Source organism: Nyctereutes procyonoides, unplaced genomic scaffold (genome assembly GCF_905146905.1).
Source record: "Nyctereutes procyonoides isolate TBG_1078 unplaced genomic scaffold, NYPRO_anot_genome, whole genome shotgun sequence".
Taxonomy (NCBI): domain Eukaryota; kingdom Metazoa; phylum Chordata; class Mammalia; order Carnivora; family Canidae; genus Nyctereutes; species Nyctereutes procyonoides.
The window spans coordinates 36,237,578-36,255,274 of NW_026575133.1; the positions used below are offsets into that span (position 1 = coordinate 36,237,578).

The window sequence follows — 17,697 nt, forward strand, 5'->3', positions numbered from 1 at the left end:
AGGCGCTCAGGGGTGCCACAGGCCCCGAGGCCTGAGGTAAGGGCGGGCCCCACTGAGAAGGCCACGCAGTACTCCCAGACAGTGTTTCTCATAGACCCAGGAATGGCTTGATGCGTACCCCACAGGGCGGTTCTGCCACCGCCAGGACATAAGCATGACCCTCCAACACCACATGTGGTGACCTCAGAGCTTACTCTTAGACTACCAGGCAGCAGAAATGCTGTGAGAGCCTTCAACAACATAAACAGGCTGTTTTAAGAATCCAAGAGGAATTTCTCATCATTATGTAAACATACACCATAGCTAGACTGTGGTTCCCTGGCTCTGGGACTTCAGAGACTGGCAAACTTAAGAAGAAACTCTGGGGCTTGACAAAGAACAGCCAGTATTTCATCTTCATCTTACAGCCAAGAGCATTTAAAAAAAAAAAAAAAAAAAAAATATATATATATAAATATATATATATATATATATTTATATATATATATCCCTCTATTATCACCTTTGTTACATAAAAGTACATTTTATCACCCAAGTTAGGAAGGACATTATCTCAAAATAAAATACAAACCTCTAGGTTGAATAAACTTGACCTCATAAGTTATTTAACATGTGCCCTTGTACTTACTGACGTGCACAGAGCCCTCTGTGCCAAAGGCCTATGCTATGGGCCCCCATGAGCATCGCTGCCTGGCGGGGGGGGGGGGGAGGGCAGGGGGGGGACACAAGGTCAAGCCCGATCCCCAAGGTCACAGGCCCTTCCAGCACCTCCATCCCCTCAAATGCTTATCCACTGAGAAAGGGATAGCAGTCACGAGGGCAGTTTACAGTCACAGGGAATGCTCAGTACAAAGTGCTCTCACACACGTTCTCCCGTGTGTCCTCCCAAAAGTCCTGTGGGCATGTACAGGTGTGAGAGTGCAGCCTCCACACTGCCTGGGGCCTGCCTGGGCCGTGCAGCAGCATGCAGACAACCATGGGCAAAGCATTTCTCTCTAAGGCTGATTTTCCTTGCTCACACCTATGCTTGCTGCATGTTCCTCTCCTCCTACTTCTACATGAACCCTTTATTCAAAAAATCAATTCAAGAAAGAAGGTAAAAAGAAAAAAGGATGGCACTTAAGCCTGAGAACAGAAATATAGTCAACATTAGAAAACTGCTAATTGTCCTCTTTTTAAAATCACCTAATGGGTGCATGTGGACAGAAACTTCCCAAATGTCAAAACAGAACATCAAAAACCAAGCATCAAAAAAAAAAAAAAAAAAAAAAAAAAAACCAAACCCAAAAACAAGCATCACTGCCTTCAACCCTTTTCTAGAACAAGGCAGGACATAAATAAATAAATACATAAATAACATAAGTAATAGGAAAAGGCACAGCTATGTGTGACATTGATGGCTTTGGGAAATACACTCAAAATCCACACCCAGGATGCCAGAGCGGAATTCTCAGAGGTATCCCTGTCCACCTGTCCACAGCAGCCAAGGCCTACAGCAGGACTCTGTTTGAGGGGAGAGTCGGGACACTCCTGGGACCAGGCTGGGGGGGACACTGGCTCGTTCCCACGGGTCTGTAGTGCCCCTCCTTGCGGGGCTCTGGGGCCTGCCAGGCAGCAGCCTCATCAAACCACCACCACTACGTTTCCTTGCTACGTGGGACCTGGTGCCCCACACCTCAGAAACATGATTACCCTATCCTTGCCAACAGAAAGAAAGGGAGCTTTAGGAAAGTTACTCACAACAAGTAGGAATGGCCTTAAGCAACGATGTACACTGTTTCCAGATTCATGTTTGGCAGCTATGAAGTTTCAGACTAGACGGTGAGCCTCAAAGCTGTCCAGATTCCGAAAGAATCAGCAGAGTCTGGTTGAACAGCAGACGTGTCCTCTGCAAAGGAAGAGCGGACGCCCTGGTGCCCTGCTGCTGGCCTAGAGCACAGCACACTCCAGGGGCAGAGCAGGAGAGGCCCCACCTCCTGACCCTGCGCTCCTGACTCACACCGCCTCCCGGGCCAGGTCTGGGGGAGACACAGCAGTGAGGGTCAGCTCAGTCCATTCCTTTAAGAGAGACCCTGGAAAAATCGTTCAATCCCCCAGAAATCAGCCCCGCGCTTGCTTCCCTGGGCTACGGACCCCAAGACCATGCTGCTGGGCCCTTGCCTCGGCGCAGCCGGGTGGTTGTGCCTACAGGTACGAGGCTTCTGACCTGGCAGCATTCCCAGGCACTGCTTTCCAGAAGGTCCAGGACAGAGCCACTGTCTACCCCGGGCAGTGCTGGAGAGGCCTGGTCCTTAACGGGCCTCTGCAGAAAGCACCCAGGGGGGCAGACGCAGAGTGTGCCTGGGGAGAACCTGAGCCAAGAGGGCAGAGGAAAGGGGACCCAGAGTTGGAAGAGCTGAAAGTAAGGTGAACTACCACCCACACTCTCTCAGCCCTACCAAGAAGATGACCAGCCACTGCTTTCACACCACTGGTGACATGAGTTCCCTGCCAGTGGCTCAGTCCACCCATGGGTGGCTCGAACTTCTCCATGTGGAGACAGAGCCCCACCTCCCCAAAGCTCCCGCCACAGCCTCACTGCGGTCCTGGGCCCACCCCGAGTGCCACAAGGAACACCCCTGATCCCTTCTCAGCCACAGCACCTGGCTCTGACTCTAACGGCCCTCACCAGCTACCCACAACCTGCAGCTCACAATGTCACTCTGACAGGCCCCAAGCTCTGCATAAGCCCAGCCAACCAGGGCCCCCAGGCCTTCGGCAGCAGCGCACACACCGAATCGCAGGTCCGACAGCCATCCCACAGTTACACTATGGCCACAGCTTGTGATAGGGTCACTGAAGCCACGTGGAGTCTCCAGTGATTGTCTTCCCCCCGAATCATAAGGGACTCTTCTCCCCTCCGTCTCCACGCATGCACCTACAGGTCACAGCCTGGCTTTCTGGCAGAGCCATCCATGACACGAGGAGGGGTTGAGAATTCTATCCCCGAGCCACCTAAGACAATGACAGGCACTGTGTGTCTCCTCGGCTAAAATATACAGTGCTGTCAGTCATGAGTAAACCTGCATCATTAATTCAATGATTACAAATTAGATCTCTCTTACTACAGAAAACCTAAACTCAGATTTGGAATTTACCCATTTCTAAACACTTCTGAAGCTGAGAATCACCACGATTCCACACAATGGTCATCAGAGGCTTCAAACTACCAGATGTGGTTTCCCAAGAAACAGCATCACCTGGAGAGCTCTGAGGAGGCAGCCAATGGCCCACCTCTACAGACACAGCCAGTCCCGAGCTGCACAGCCGGGATGTGAGTGACCCCTGCCCACAGCCAAACACCTGGGGATGATCACTTAGCTCATCTCACCTACCAGCAGCCCCAAGGAGGCAAGGGAAGACCCCTGACCTCACTGCCCCGTCCTTAGGTTCAAGGAGCAACTACAAAGCCATCAGGTCCAAAGAGGCAAAGAGCAATCAACCAAATGCCAGATGTGTTGTTCACTGGACACTAAGCAACTGGAAGCTTGGAACCATCCAGAGGGCAAGTGAATCCCCCTGTCCTGGAGTGTGCAAGGACTAGAAGGCAGCGCCACAGGTGTTTCCTCCGGTTAGAACTGGCAGTGAATGCTGTTGGAGCAGTCCTTGGTCCAAATGGAGGCAGTCATTTTCCTGGCTAGATCTTCAGTGTGGGCCTCCTAAGATCAATCAGTGTCTGGAAGCTCCCCAAAGTGAAGGGGTAGAGAATTCATGAGACCTGCTGGCGTGACACTAGGCACAGTTAGGTATCAGAACAGGTGCAGCGCTGCCAAAGGGTATCCCGTGAGACTCTGAAAGGATGCAGGTACTGACTGAGCTAACACAGCCAATCCATGCAGCCAAGAAACCCTCTTAGAGACAATTAACAGAGGACACTGCTGCCACAAGAAGAGGGCACTGAAGTGGCAAGGAAGGGCTGTGTGTAGACAAATACCACATGTCACCCCCAGGAGCAGGGAAAACAAACTAGCAAATTCATGAACTGCATTTCCGTACTCTACTTTTTTTTTTTTTTTTTTTTTTTTTTAACCAAAGCTCTCTTTTCATTTAGGTGTCAGAAGGTTTTAATCAAACAATGAAGCTGAGAAGTAAAAATATAAACAGAAGCACAGTTCTGGAAAGTGCTAGGCGTCTTCCCCACTGGAGCCATTAGCAGGCCTCCAACCTTGGCCCGTACTCACACACACTGCAAGGCCCACTTGGTTAACATGCTACCGTGAGAATCCACAACAGAGATAGTGAGGAAGAACGAAATGGAATTTTGTATGAACTTTTCAGCTGACAATGACCCCAGGACTGTCCGATGCCCCAAGCACCTGAGATGGAATTACAGTCCATGAGAACAAGGCGGTTTCTGCTTTACCAGGAGCCAAGTGGGATTCCATCAGCAGCACAGGATGTGGTTCACGGGGGCAAGAATCGGCGTCAACTTTCACGGCAGATCATCTTCTTCTTACTGCAATCAACTGCTGCACCGGAATTCTACTCATAAAGCAGAAACTTTTTTATGGGGTCTGGCAGAGGCAGCGAGGGAATCAGATGAAGCCGGTATTTGCCAAGAACTCTTCTCACGGCCACACGGCACAGACTCAGCAAGGTCCTGGGGACACCTGGATCGCCGTGGGAAGAAAGGGAGACAGAGGGAGCGAGGTTAACTCCAACGACCGCAGGCAGGACTGCACTGACGCTCACTGCCAGCTCCCAGCTCTACAGTGGACGGGGCGGTCCCTGGTGAGGAAGGTCTTGTCATCTGCTCCGCCCGGCTGTGGAAAGGCTGGGATCTCCCCCTGGGCCACCTGCTCACTGTGACAGCACCTCCTTGACTGTGGTTAATTTCCTAGACAGAAATCAGAGCTGACCACTGAAGGCGCTGGCAGGTGTGAACTGACCCTCACCCTCTGTCAGCCTCGGCTCCTGGGTGATCCCAGAAAGTCCAGGGGGACCCAGGAGACACAGGCTGAGCACTCTATGAGGCCTGCAGGCTGACAATTTTGCTCTGGGTCAAAACGGCCTAGCCACATGTCTGCCTTGTGAAGCAGGCACAACCCAGGCAGCTTCGCTCCACCAGGATGACTCCAGTGACCACTTCTCCAACTCTTTCGGGGAAGGCTTCATGGGAGCACGTTTTAATGACTGGCTGAGGAGACCCCAACAACAAAAACACAATCAACTGAAGTTCTGTAAGAGGTAAGGGTCAGGGAAAAGGTTTTCAACTCAGATGCCCTCAAAACCCAGGCAAGGAGGCTGGGCACGGGTGGGTCACGGAGGGCCCACGGCAGCCCACAGGAGGTGCACAAGGCCAATTTCTGAGTCCCGGACAGAGTCTCGGAGAAGAAGTCCAAGCCCCAGATCAACTGCACACAACCTGGCTATCGATTTATTAATTCACTAGCAAAATCTTTCTTCATAAATAAGCAACTATGGGAGTTTATCCTAACAAAAACCAGACATTATCACATAATAAAAATAATGGTATTTGAGTGGGAACTGAAGAAAGGGAAGGAGGACCCCTAGAGGAGGAAGGCCTTGCAATTTGTCGTCAGGCAAACATGGAGAAACTATGTGTAAGTGAAGGAACGTGGGGTCACAAAGCAGAGCAGAGGGGTAGAGAGACTATAATTCCAGGAACTTTGAACATGCACTTTTATATATTCCTTTGTATCAACTCTTGGTGTCTAGGAATTTGAAAAGGCCAATCTGGAAGTAGTCTGGAAGATTCCTGGTCCTGACTGAAGATTCTGACTAAGGGCTTCACTGGAAGGGTTTTTTTCTTTTTAATCACTACAGCCCGACTCATTCGGTTGAGCCAAACAGACTGCAAGTCAGAATGGAACTCAGGCCACTTACTTCTGGCCTCTTTAAAGACTTGCAAGGCCTCGGGGTCCACCTTCCTTCTGCCTCTTGACTCAGGGCCCAAGGATTCCCACTTCACCAGGTTCAGGTTGGCTCCAAACTCTACGAGCAGGCTCACGAAGGCTGCCTCACAGCCGTGACGCAGGACGGCATCCATGACACACCCGGGGGAGCCCCTGTAGAAGCCCTGCGTGTTGACAGGACCATTGCAGTTGAAGTCGGGGTTCGCCCCAGCCTGGAGAAGCAGCTGGAAGCACTGGAGGTTGTGGTAGGCTGCGCTGATATACAAGGGGCAGACCACCAAGGAGGTGAGGCGCCGGGAGAAGGGGGGCCGGATGTCAGGAGTCAGGTGGTGGTTGACATCGACGTCAGCCCCATACCTACAGGGGAGACACAGGGACAATGAGACCTTGTGGGAGATCAGCCAAAGTCAACAGATACCCACCACACCCTGAGGAGACAGGCCTGACCTCTGTGAGCACCGGGGAGCCGCTGAGGAGACCCCACAGACCACGATGGTCTCACGACTTCCAGCAACGTAAGACACTAATTAACAACTTGGAGTCCACTCACACAAAAATTCATAAGGGAACTCTGTAAGGCCTGTGAGGAGCTGACAATCTTATGGCTATTTAAACTACTTCAAAACCAAGGGGAAAAAAGGAAAAATTCCAAATTCATTTTATGAAATTAGCAAAACAATCCCCAAACCTGACAAAAGCCACACTATAAAAAAAAAAAAAGAAAACCTACCAACTAATTTCACTTATGAATATCAATTTAACCACCTCCAATGAAAAATTAGCAAAGAGAATCCAAAGTATATTAAGAAAGCAATTACCACGACCTCAGGAGGGTTATTCCAAGAATGCAAGGGTGGTTCCAATATGAGAAATTCTAAGAACGTAGTTCATCACATTCACAGAACTAAGAGGAAAATCATGGTTACCTCTACAGATGATAAAAAGAAGGCATGGGCCAAAACTCAACACTAATGCAGGTTTATAAATACTCAAAAAAAAAAAAAGTGATAGACATTTCCTTCATAAGATAAAACCCAGATGTTGGTACCTCACCTTATGGGAAAGGGGCAGCTCTCGTATGGAAGCCGGGGCAAGCCGCCTACACCTAGCCCACTATTATTAAGGCATTTTAAAGATTTATTTATTTAAGAGAGAAAGTGTGCACACGTGCGCACACACACACGCGCGGAGTGGGGGTGACTGGGGGAGGTGGCTGAGGGAGGCAGGGGAGAGGGAGAGCGGAAAAAGCAGCAGACTTCCTGACATAGAACTTGACCTCAAGACCCTAACGCATCATGACCTGAGCCAAAATCAAAAGTCAGACAATCAACCGAGCCACCCGGGGCGCCCCTATTCAGGCCTTTTAAATAAAGTTATTAGTGCAATCAGATAAAAGAAAGCAATTAGTCGATTAAGATTATAAAGGAAGAGGAAAATTCTTCCCTATTTTCAGAGGATATGACTATGTCTGGAAAGCCCTAAATAATTAATGAAAATACAATAAGCAATAAGAGAACTTATTAACTAATAAAGTTATAAAACCAATAGACTTCATACATACAAAAATAAGTTCAAAAACAAAAGGAAAAAAGACCTCATTTATGACATAAAAATAATTTTAAAATGAGATATCACAGTACATGTCCATCCAAAATTTGCAGGAGGGAAGTTAAAAAACACTACTAAAGTCACACAAGTAGACGTCAGAAATAGAAAGATCCACCACTGCCTTGGAGATGAGGGCTCAACATTATTAAGTGGTCAATTTCCCCTAGGTTTATTATATAAATGAAAATCCCATTCTTAGAACTAAATAACTTGATTATAAATATAAATAAACAAAAGTAACATCTCTGGAGTTACAAAGTTGATTATAAAGTTCCTTTGGAAAGTCAAACAAGAAAAGATGTAAAAAGCAAAGCTTTTCTTTCTTTTTTTTTTTTAAAGATTTTATTTATTTATTCATGAGAGACACAGAGAGAGGCAGAGACACAGGCAGAGCGAGAAGCAGGCTCCCTGTGGAGAGCCCAATGTGGGACTCGATCCTGGGACCCCGGGATCATGATCTGAGCTGAAGGCAGACACTCAACCACTGAGCCACCCAGGAGCTCCAAAACAAAGCTTTTTACCATAAAATTTAAAGAAAAGCTTTTGCATGGCAAAAAAACAGCATAAGCAAAGTAAAACAGTAAGTGGAAAAGTTGGGGGAATATTACAAAAGATTAATATCGTTACTACATAAAGAACTAATAAAAGGAAAAGATCAGGGCACCTGGGTGGCTCAGTCAGTTAAGTGTCCGACTCCTGGGTTTCAGCTCAGGTTGTGATCACAAGGTCCTGGGATCAAGCCCCAAGTTGGGATCCACATTGAGCACGGAGTCTGCTTGGGACTCCCCTCTCCCTCTGCCTTTCCCCCATGCTCACTCTTGCTCTCTCTCAAATAAATAAATCTTTTTTGTTTGTTTGTTTGTTTTAAAGGAAAACATCAACTGTTTTACAGGAAAATGAGCAAGAGATATTGACAGTGGTAGGCATCTCTCAGCCATTTGAAAGGATGCTCAGCCTCACTCATAGCACAAATGCAAATTAAAACTACTTTTACACCTGAAACATAAAATTATATTCAATTATACTTAACAAAACAAACAAACAAACCCTACCCTGAGATACTACTTCTCACTTATCACACTGGGGAAAAGCAAAATTTTATTGACCAAGCTTTAAGAAACAACAAATCTCATTCAGATCTGGGGGCAATGCAAAATGGAACAGTCCCACTAGGAAAACATTTGGCAAGAGCTGGCAAAGTTACATAAGCATTTACCCTCTGACCCATCAATCACACTCTTGGAATCTAATCCCAAGATACATTTGCAAAATTCTGAAAAGATGCATGCACACAATTCATTAAAACCTTATCCATAGCAGCGGAAGGCAGGAAACAACCCACAGGTCCCTCAAAAGGAGACTGGTTCAACAAACTGTGGTCCATCCACATAAAGCAGCACCGAACCACTATGAAAAGGTGTAAGGAGTATCACTAAATACTGCTCTGGAATGACCTCAACACATTTAACAAGTGAGAAAGGCAGGGCAGTGAAAGTGTGTAGCATGCTACTGTTTATCTGAGGGAAAGTGGTTACAATACATACCTGTCTATGACACAGACCTAGACACATAGACACTATGCTTATTTTTTAACAATGGAGCAATAAACCATATAAGTTTTAAAAGGTCATCTATAGGGGGTTGATGGAGACCAGCACGGAAGTTAGACTTCTTTTAATATACTTTGTTTTACAGATTTGACTTGAGAACCATGTAAATATATGTCATAAACAAATTAAAAACAATCCACAAAACTTAAAAGGAAAAAAACGAAACAAAACACTTTAACCCAACTGTGTTTCCAGATGGTGTCATCATGTCCTGCCTGCAGGTTGGCTCCTCTTTTCAACTATACCTAACAACCAGATAGCCAGGCCACTCTCAACATGAGATGACCTAGAAGGACCTAAGACAGGAAGCACAGCTTGCCAACAGGGAAGCTTCATGCAACATCCCCTTTGCCGCCGCCCGCCTCCCCTCCCCATGAGCGTGCTCACAGCAGTCCCTGAGATAATCCTTATGGCCATCCAAGAGCTCTCCTCTTCTGAGGCCCACTGACAGCCCAGATGTAAGGAAATGCATCTTTCACGGGACAGATGCATGAACAGTCTGACCTGGAAGCCTCATTCTTCAGCAGAGCCGATCTCTAAATGACTGTAAAAAGGCAGAGGCTTCTGGGTCCCCACAAGAGACCTGCCCTTGTCTTCCAGGAAGTCCAAAAATGTGACTTACTTCAAGAATTTGGAGTTCTCTCAGCCCAAGTGCAAACTACCAATCTAGATCTCTTTAATCTAAGCAGAGGCCACTGACTCAAGCACGGACGGCAGCCTAGCTCAGTGAATCAGTCCTGGCAAAGCTAAGAGGATGCCTGCTAAAAGTGCTGCCTGGCATGGAGTATTGTTAGCCCACATGAGATGAGGAGTCATGTGTGAGAGGGAGCAGCAACATTAGACTGGTTACAGATGGGGGACTGGCAAAATAAATATATATGTTAAGGATAAGGGGAACCAGGTCTCTGTCAGAAAAGCAAATAAATTTGGAAAGGGGAAAAGTAGGAAGGCCTCCGTGACACCAGACTGGATTAGAAGTATCCGGGTGAACTCAACTGCCAATGTATGTAGATATAGAAATGTGTTTATATGTAACTTAGGGTCTGTCCAATAGGAGAGCTGAGGACAGAACAGCCCATATGTAATAAACACTATCAGTATCCAGATCTTGGCTTCTAAATACCATTCTCCATTAAAAGAAACCAGGACTCCTTGGAGAAATGACTAATTCCAGGGCTAAGACAGGCATGACGCTAGATGAGCCTAGAATATGCTGTTATAAGACAAAATAAGGAACTGTTCAAAGGATGCAGGGGACATGTCATGACAAAGCTGGGCTCCCTGCAGCCAAATCCGAGGCCATCTGAGCATCAAAGTAAGTAACAATAATGAGGGATTATAACTCCTGAGATAAGGGAGGAACCATAAGTCTAACACAGATAAACAAATAAATTAAAAATTTGATGAGAAATATGATATATATGTGTTGCATGGTACCTCTCCACAAAATACGAATTAAATAATTACAGAGGGGAAAAAGAATAGCTTTACAGTGAAGAAACCTGACAGATACCACCTTAATCAAAAGATCAAGGTGAACACCAGCAGTAACGGGCCCAAGTGCAATCCTGTGCAACCGGATAGGATCTGGCTCCTGTGAGATCACTGCCCCACAGGCTTTACCCAACTCTCATCTGAGTCAACACCAGACAGCCAGCACCTGCTTCCTTGGGCTTCCAGCACCCCAGACAGCCCTCAATGCCACACAGGTTTTGTCGGCACGTGTTTCACTGCAATTAGGAAATGACAGCCTGAGAAGCAGAGATGACAAGTGGACAGGCAGGGGTCTAGGACACAGGAAAGAGCATCATCTTCCAGGCCCTGATATAAATGTCTGGCCAGCAATCATATTCTACTGCCGATCTCCTCAGCACTATTCTGAATGTCCAAAGGAACTTCTCTCTGAAACCCACACTTCTGCTTTCCGGCAGCACAGGCCTAAGAAGAGAAAGGAGAGGCACACAGACCAATGTGCTCACAGGCCAGTCCGCTTCCCCACTGATGCCACGTAGCATCATCAGACACCACTAACACAAACATCACCCAGCCTCCTAGACACTCCAGCACGGACAGGAGTGTCCTAAAACATAGACCAAACCACACAGAAACTGCCATTTCACTTCACATAATCAATTAAGAAAAAGAGAACTAGATTTTAAGCAGTGATATTTTTTTTTCCTCCCTTTGTCAGGAACAGGTCTTCCAAAATGTTTGTACTTTTGGGCAATATGACAATCTGGTATTACTGAACTATGGGAAAGACAGCCCTTCATCCACTCATAAAAATATGCTGGATAGAATCCAGTTAATTTTAATCCTGAATATTTTCCAAAATTCCCCTCCTGCTTTTAATATCTCTGGCAAGGAACCACTGGGACAACTCAGTGAATCAATATAAATTTTGCACATACAGAAACACCACTCCTTACCTTCTTTAAAAAAGTCAGCAACATATATCAAGGGAATTTACAAATAACAAACAATTTACTTGCAGAGAAACAGCAAATTACGGCTTGACAGCAGAGAGCCCTGCATTATCAGGGCCAAGGACCTAGGAAGGCAACAGCTGACATTCTATTTAGATTATATTATTTGTTCAGTAAATCAACCATATCACTCCCATTTTCCAAAAGTCAGTAAGTCAGTTACCTGGTAATTTAGAAAATAGAAAACTTTTAAATATGTGTTCTTGGTACCTCGTTGTAATAGTAACGTCCTATGCTCCAGTAAGAGAACAAGATGTCTTAATAACAGCCACACTTTCTCAAACAGGGCGTCTGTATATGTACTTCTGGAAGTCAAGCCTGCAGTTAATTCAAAGCAGTTGTGCATCATGAACTGACTGAAATGCCTAAAGGGATTTCTGGAACCAAAAGGAAATTTCATTGATTGATCCTATTCAAAAATATTTCCAAATTAATGACTTACATTCTCTAAGATGCAAAGACATGGGACCGGGGTGGCTTAGATTATCAGGCTAAAAATCCTTAAAGAGAAGGGAAAAAAAGCATCACAGCTTTATCATCTTCTAATATAACAACCATAATACCCTTGTCTGTCTTTCCAAGAGCCAATTCCATAGTTATTTAAAAAAAAAAAAAAAAGTTTCACGTAATAAATACACTCTCAGTACGCCCTGCGCTGGGCGAGGAGACACCAGGTCTCTTGCTCCTCAGAACTAACCCCACTGCGGCCTGCAAAAATAGGACCCTTAGCCGATCCTTTCCACACTGCAACTGGCTACCTAAATAAACTGTACTCTGTCCAACCACAGGAAATGCCTCCGGAACAAGACATGGGGGGAAAAAAAGCATCTTTGGTAGAAAGAAGTCATTGGAGACACAGAAAATGAAAATGTAATCTGGTTCAAATTCTTTAAAAATGTAACCATTACTATAATTGAAATAACACCATAAACTATCTAAAATAATAGAAAGTGAAAGCAAAGAAAACAGAGATCATGGAGAAAAGATACAAAATATGGAGCAGCTGAGAAACCGAGAGACACACAGACCTAACATCAGCTATGGTCATAGTGTTAAATGTATGAGAAAACAGAATCCTACCCAGTCCACTAAGAAAGGTGAACACCCACAGCGCTGCTTAAACCCACAAAGGTTAAAAACTAAATGCGACAAAAGGCCTTCAATAAAACCTACAGTTACCTTCTGGTTTGATAATGAGCATAACCCACACGCAACAACTTTTAGCATCAAACAGGAAACAAAAAGATACTAGAAATAAAAAGGGAAACTGACAAATCACAACAGCAATTAAAGACTAACAGACTTCTCTGAACGTGGGGCAGATCTGATGGTTAAACATGTAAAAAAATAGGGACCACGAGGAACACCACCGAGGCTACCATACTGCACTATGCAAATAAAACACCCGTGGTTGGTACGGCATTACGAGTAACCATAGCAACCTAACCTTTTAACGTGTGACATTAAAAAAAATTAGTAAAAAACTCAAAAGAATCCCCCAAATGCAAATTATACACTGCACATTACCTGAGCCCAATACAGTAAAAGTAGTTCATAAAAACGTGTATCCAACTTTTCTCTTCCATGACCATAAGAGCAAAGAAGAAATTGACTTTGATAATATCTGGTTGAAAAATGGGGGGAAAGATCAGCAGATACGACCGAAGCTACACAGAAAGGTGAATTAATAACGTTGAAAGTTGACACTTCAGGGGAAAAAAATGAATAATCAACTGAAAAAGGAGAGAAATAAAATTAAAATAAGGAAAATGGGGAAAATATAAAAATAGACGATCAGCAGAAAAATGAAAACTGGCAGGCAGCACTAAGAAGCAGCTCTTTAAAAAGACTAACAGACAAATCTTCCAACATGTCTGACTTTACAGAGAGAGAGAAGTAAATTCAGGCAACAGGGGATGAGAGTGTGGCCCCAGGAAGGCCAGCCATGGGGCCACGTCCCCCCAAGGGCCCGTGCAGGGCAACGGTGGCCAGGCCTCGGCAGGACTGACCTGATGAGCGCCTTCAGGATGTCGGCCCTGCCCACACGCGAGGCATGGTAGACGGGGGTGCTGCGGTGGTGCCGGCTTCCGTTGGGGTCAGCGCCAGCTTCCAGCAGGATCTGGGCGCTCTCCAGGTGCCCGTTCACCACAGCCACGTACAGGGCAGTCTGTCCTTTCACATCCACGAGATCCACCTCGGCCCCTTTCCGGATGAGGAAGTCCACACAGTTCCCGTGGCCCGCAGTGGCCGCGATTCTCAGCGGTGTGCAGGGGAGCCAGCCGCAGCACCAGACGGACTTCTCGTTAATGCGGCTAAGAAAGAACACAGGGGGGCCGGGCTGGGAGGGCAGCTGGGAACCCCACAAGCTGCTCTGCTCCCTCTCATGCTGGCACATACAAGGAACAGAGACCCAGGGGGCAACCTCTTCAGACACTCCTAGGCTTCAAGAATGCCTCCACGTGCGTTCTGTTTTATGAAATGCTGGATCTGTGCATGGGGCAGCACAGATCTGAAGAGCCCACTCCAAAGCAGAGGAAGCTGAGGCACAGGCAGACCAATAAACACTAGAGCCAAGATCCCAGATTTCCTGACTTTTGGTCCAAAGTTCTTTGTTCCACAAAGAGTGGAAGGGTCTGCCCAGGGAGACAATGCAGGATGAAGAGCAGCACAACTGCTGGCAATCTGTGTCAGGGTCCCAAGGCCTCTTCCCACCAGCTACTAGCTGTGAAGGCCTTGAGGTGGGGCCTTGGCATCCTCACTGGGCCCAGGTGACCACTGTGGTCCCTCTGCCTGTGACGCAGCACAAATGACAGCCTGCAGGAATCACTAAGGCCAACACAGAGGGAAACTGGCTATACTCAGCTCTCATCAGAAGTGACAATCAGACCATGACTCCCTGGTGAAGGAACGCCACGGCCGTGTAGTCCACCGACCCACCACGTCAGCAGCCAGCTCCCTATGCAGCTCTGAACACCGAGCCTGGCCATCCACATCACTGAAGCAGTGACACGGAAACACGGAGTGGGTCAAGGGTTCCTCCTTCAGTTGTGCACTGGCTTCCACTAGCCAGAAAGGCCAAGGAACACTCCAAGGACTCATTGTCAAAGAAGTACACAGCAACAGGAAAATGTCATCTAGAAACAGATCTACTAAGCCCAAATATAAGAAGGAAAAAAGCATTTGGAAAAGCAATACGTAAATACCCAGTTGAACTCTATCCTAATTTTTTTATTCTACTATTACATCTGCAAATTTAAGATTTCCTTTGGGCTTGAGTCACTCGCATCAAATATTCATGCAGAATCCATCTGATGTCTTTGTAGGACGATCCTTTCTGGATCCTTAGAGCTTTTTTTTTTTTTAAAAAAAAAATACTGTTATCTATTCTGAGGAAATAATGCTAAGACATTAGAAGTTAAAAAAAAAAAAAAGAAACCCATTCTCATACTGTTAGAAATCCTTCTCTTGGGAGCTATTCATAAAAAGCGGCATTAATTTCAATATTGACAGGCAGGCATTTTTTTCTGTCAACTCCCTGCCATCCTAACTCTGACGGGGAAACAGAAACACCAAGCATGAAGGACTTTCTGGCTGCAGGTCAGTTTCTAAGCTAGCTGGGACTCCAATCTTCGACCCACAAAACAATCCAAGAATACCAGGAGGGAAGACTCTGTGCTCTCCCAGGGGTCCCCGGTGGGGAAAAAAGTAGTATCAACACTCCGCTGCTACCAAGGAAGAGCCTGAGCCGGTTTGGAGGAAGTGGCAGGATCGAGTGGGCAACAGGCAGGGTACTACAGACAAGGAAATAAGGTGAGCGCACAGCACATCCCCAGGTGATGGGATGATGGCCTGGGCCTGAGCCCCAGGCCCCGGAGGCAGACAAGTGGGCACCAGATGCTGGAGGAGGGTACGTCAGGAAGTCTGCACCCAGAGGGATAATCACGGGAAAATAACAAAGTTAGGTGAACTCACGTACACAGCTTAGGGTAAAGAGCCCCAGGAGACTTGGAAGGGGGCAGGACGACTCTTCAAGAGAATAACAGAGCTGCCCTCAAGACTAACATCAAGAAAGCTGACACCAGAGAGAGCCAGAAGTTTCCAGAAAATATAAAGGCCAAGGACAGAGCTGGATTTGAACTCAGGTCTCCTCACGCTCACTGCCTGGCCGTCTCCTGCAAGTCCGACCATGCCTCCTCCGTCTCCTTTGCGGCCCTGTCCTCTGACACTGGGAGCATCAGGTTCTTCACCTGCATACCAAGGAGTCCACACCACAGCCTCGTGCAGTACTGGCCCGGCCCCAGCAGTGGCGCTCACCTCCGGTAGCTCTCCTCTTGCAGCAGGCTCCGGAGGGTCTGGAGGTCCCCCACGTAGGCTGCATCATGGAGCCTCGTGTCTTCACAGTGCTCCAGCGGATGGTCACAAAACTGCTCCCTGAGCCATTCCTTCAGATTAGGACCTGCACTGAAGAGAGGGGCTCCTGTCAGCTAGGGGAAACCTTGCCAACACCAGGCAATAGGGGGCACCCTCTGCCGTGGGCCCCTTTGTCATCTGGACACCGGGGCGAGCTCAGGCGCTCAAGAATAAACCACTCCCGTGCTCCAGAAACTCCCAGTGCTTAGAAAAATATAGAAAGCTTCCCTTAATGAAACAAGCACATTCCTGACACCAACCTGACAAGGGTAGTAATTTTTAAGTGGGGCTGGAGGTAATGAGTCAACCCTGCTGAAGAATACAGAAGATCCTCAATAAAATACTAGCCAGGGACAATTTAAAATAGGTATCAAAAAATCCACCATAGCATTACTCTATCTATCCCAAGAATGTAGCAGTGTCTTAATCCTGGGGCACACCATATAATCATCTCCTATGTTACAAAAAGATACTTGCATCTGGCAAAATTCAGCAGCCAAACAAATGCTGCTGTCTGCAACATGGGTCACTGCAGCAAGCTGACCTGGGCACTGACCTCACAGGAGTCTCCAGGAGAATCTCATCAGATGGTAACCTAAGAGGGGTACACTGCTGAATATAGGTTACACCTCAGGAAGAAGGAACATTTAAAAACATAAGCATATAAATAGAAAGCCAGCTTCACATAATGAAGACTGGAAAACTGGAAAACAAAAAAGACAACTAGAGATAAGTGCTTGACACCATACCATGTGCTTGGACAAGATGAGTCAATGCTAGAAAAATTTTAAATAGCAACAAGTAAATTAAGCAGATTAACAAACCTCTTTTGGGGGGGGGTTATATGAGATGCGAGAAAAATATTATAAAAGTCTATCTGAAGAGGGCGCCTGGGTGGCTCAGTGGGTTAAGTGTCTGACTCTTGGTCTCAGCTCAGGTCTTGATCTCAGGTCCTGAGGTCAAACCGCCCCCCCTCCACACACACAGAGCATGCTAGGCATGGAGCCTACTTTAAAAAGAAAAAAGGTTTATTTGGAAATATGAATGAAAATCACTTAATTTTTAGTACACATGGGAAAAAAACACTACCCTACCGGTTAACAGAACGTATTCTCAGGACGCCTGGGTGGCTCAGCAGTTACGCGTCTGCCTTAGGCTCAGGGCATGATCCTGAAGTCCTGGGATCGAGTCCCACATCAGGATCCCTGCATGGAGCCTGCTTCCCTCTCTGCCTATGTCTCTGCCCCTCTCTCTGTGTCTCTTCTAAATAAGTACTTTTTTAAAAAGAACTTATTCTCATTTGAATAAAAAGATAAACAGAATCAATTGCCCAGAAAAGATCTTTAAGTATAAAGATAAATGGGTATCGAAATCTGTGAGGAATAAAAGAGTAGTTGCCATAAATTGAATGTGTCTCCCCCCAAGGTGATGGTATTAAGAGGTAGTGACTTTGGCAGGTGACTGCATGGATGAGAGCAGAGCCTTCATGAATGGGATTGGTGTCCTTATAAAAGAGACCCCAGAGAGCTCCCACACACCCTCTGTGTGAGGACAAAGCAAAAATACTCCGCCTATGAACCAGGAAGCAGACCCCTGTCGGACAAAGAATCTGCTGGTGCCTTCCTTGGTCCTGGACTTCACAGCCATCACAGCTAAGAAAATTAAGTA

General features: G+C 46.5%; 1 protein-coding gene across 3 annotated transcripts in view; it reads right to left on the reverse strand.

Annotated features, from left to right (window-relative positions):
* Positions 1-493: 493 nt before the first annotated feature.
* ASB1 (ankyrin repeat and SOCS box containing 1) overlaps positions 494-17,697 on the reverse strand; it is a 39,734-nt gene continuing 22,530 nt past the window's right edge. The window contains exons 2-6 of one of the 3 annotated variants that reach the window (XR_008667098.1): positions 15,934-16,080; positions 13,629-13,931; positions 5,887-6,272; positions 4,403-4,649; positions 494-1,888 (exon numbers count right to left, since the gene is read on the reverse strand). Coding sequence is in view for 2 of the 3 variants with exons in the window: in XM_055346158.1 (XP_055202133.1) it covers positions 4,522-4,649; positions 5,887-6,272; positions 13,629-13,931; positions 15,934-16,080 (964 nt within the window). In the remaining variant the exon portion in view is untranslated. Of the gene's footprint in view, positions 4,650-5,886; positions 6,273-13,628; positions 13,932-15,933; positions 16,081-17,697 lie in introns of all 3 variants that reach the window. The other 2 variants (XM_055346158.1, XM_055346160.1) reach the window with 2 other exon arrangements.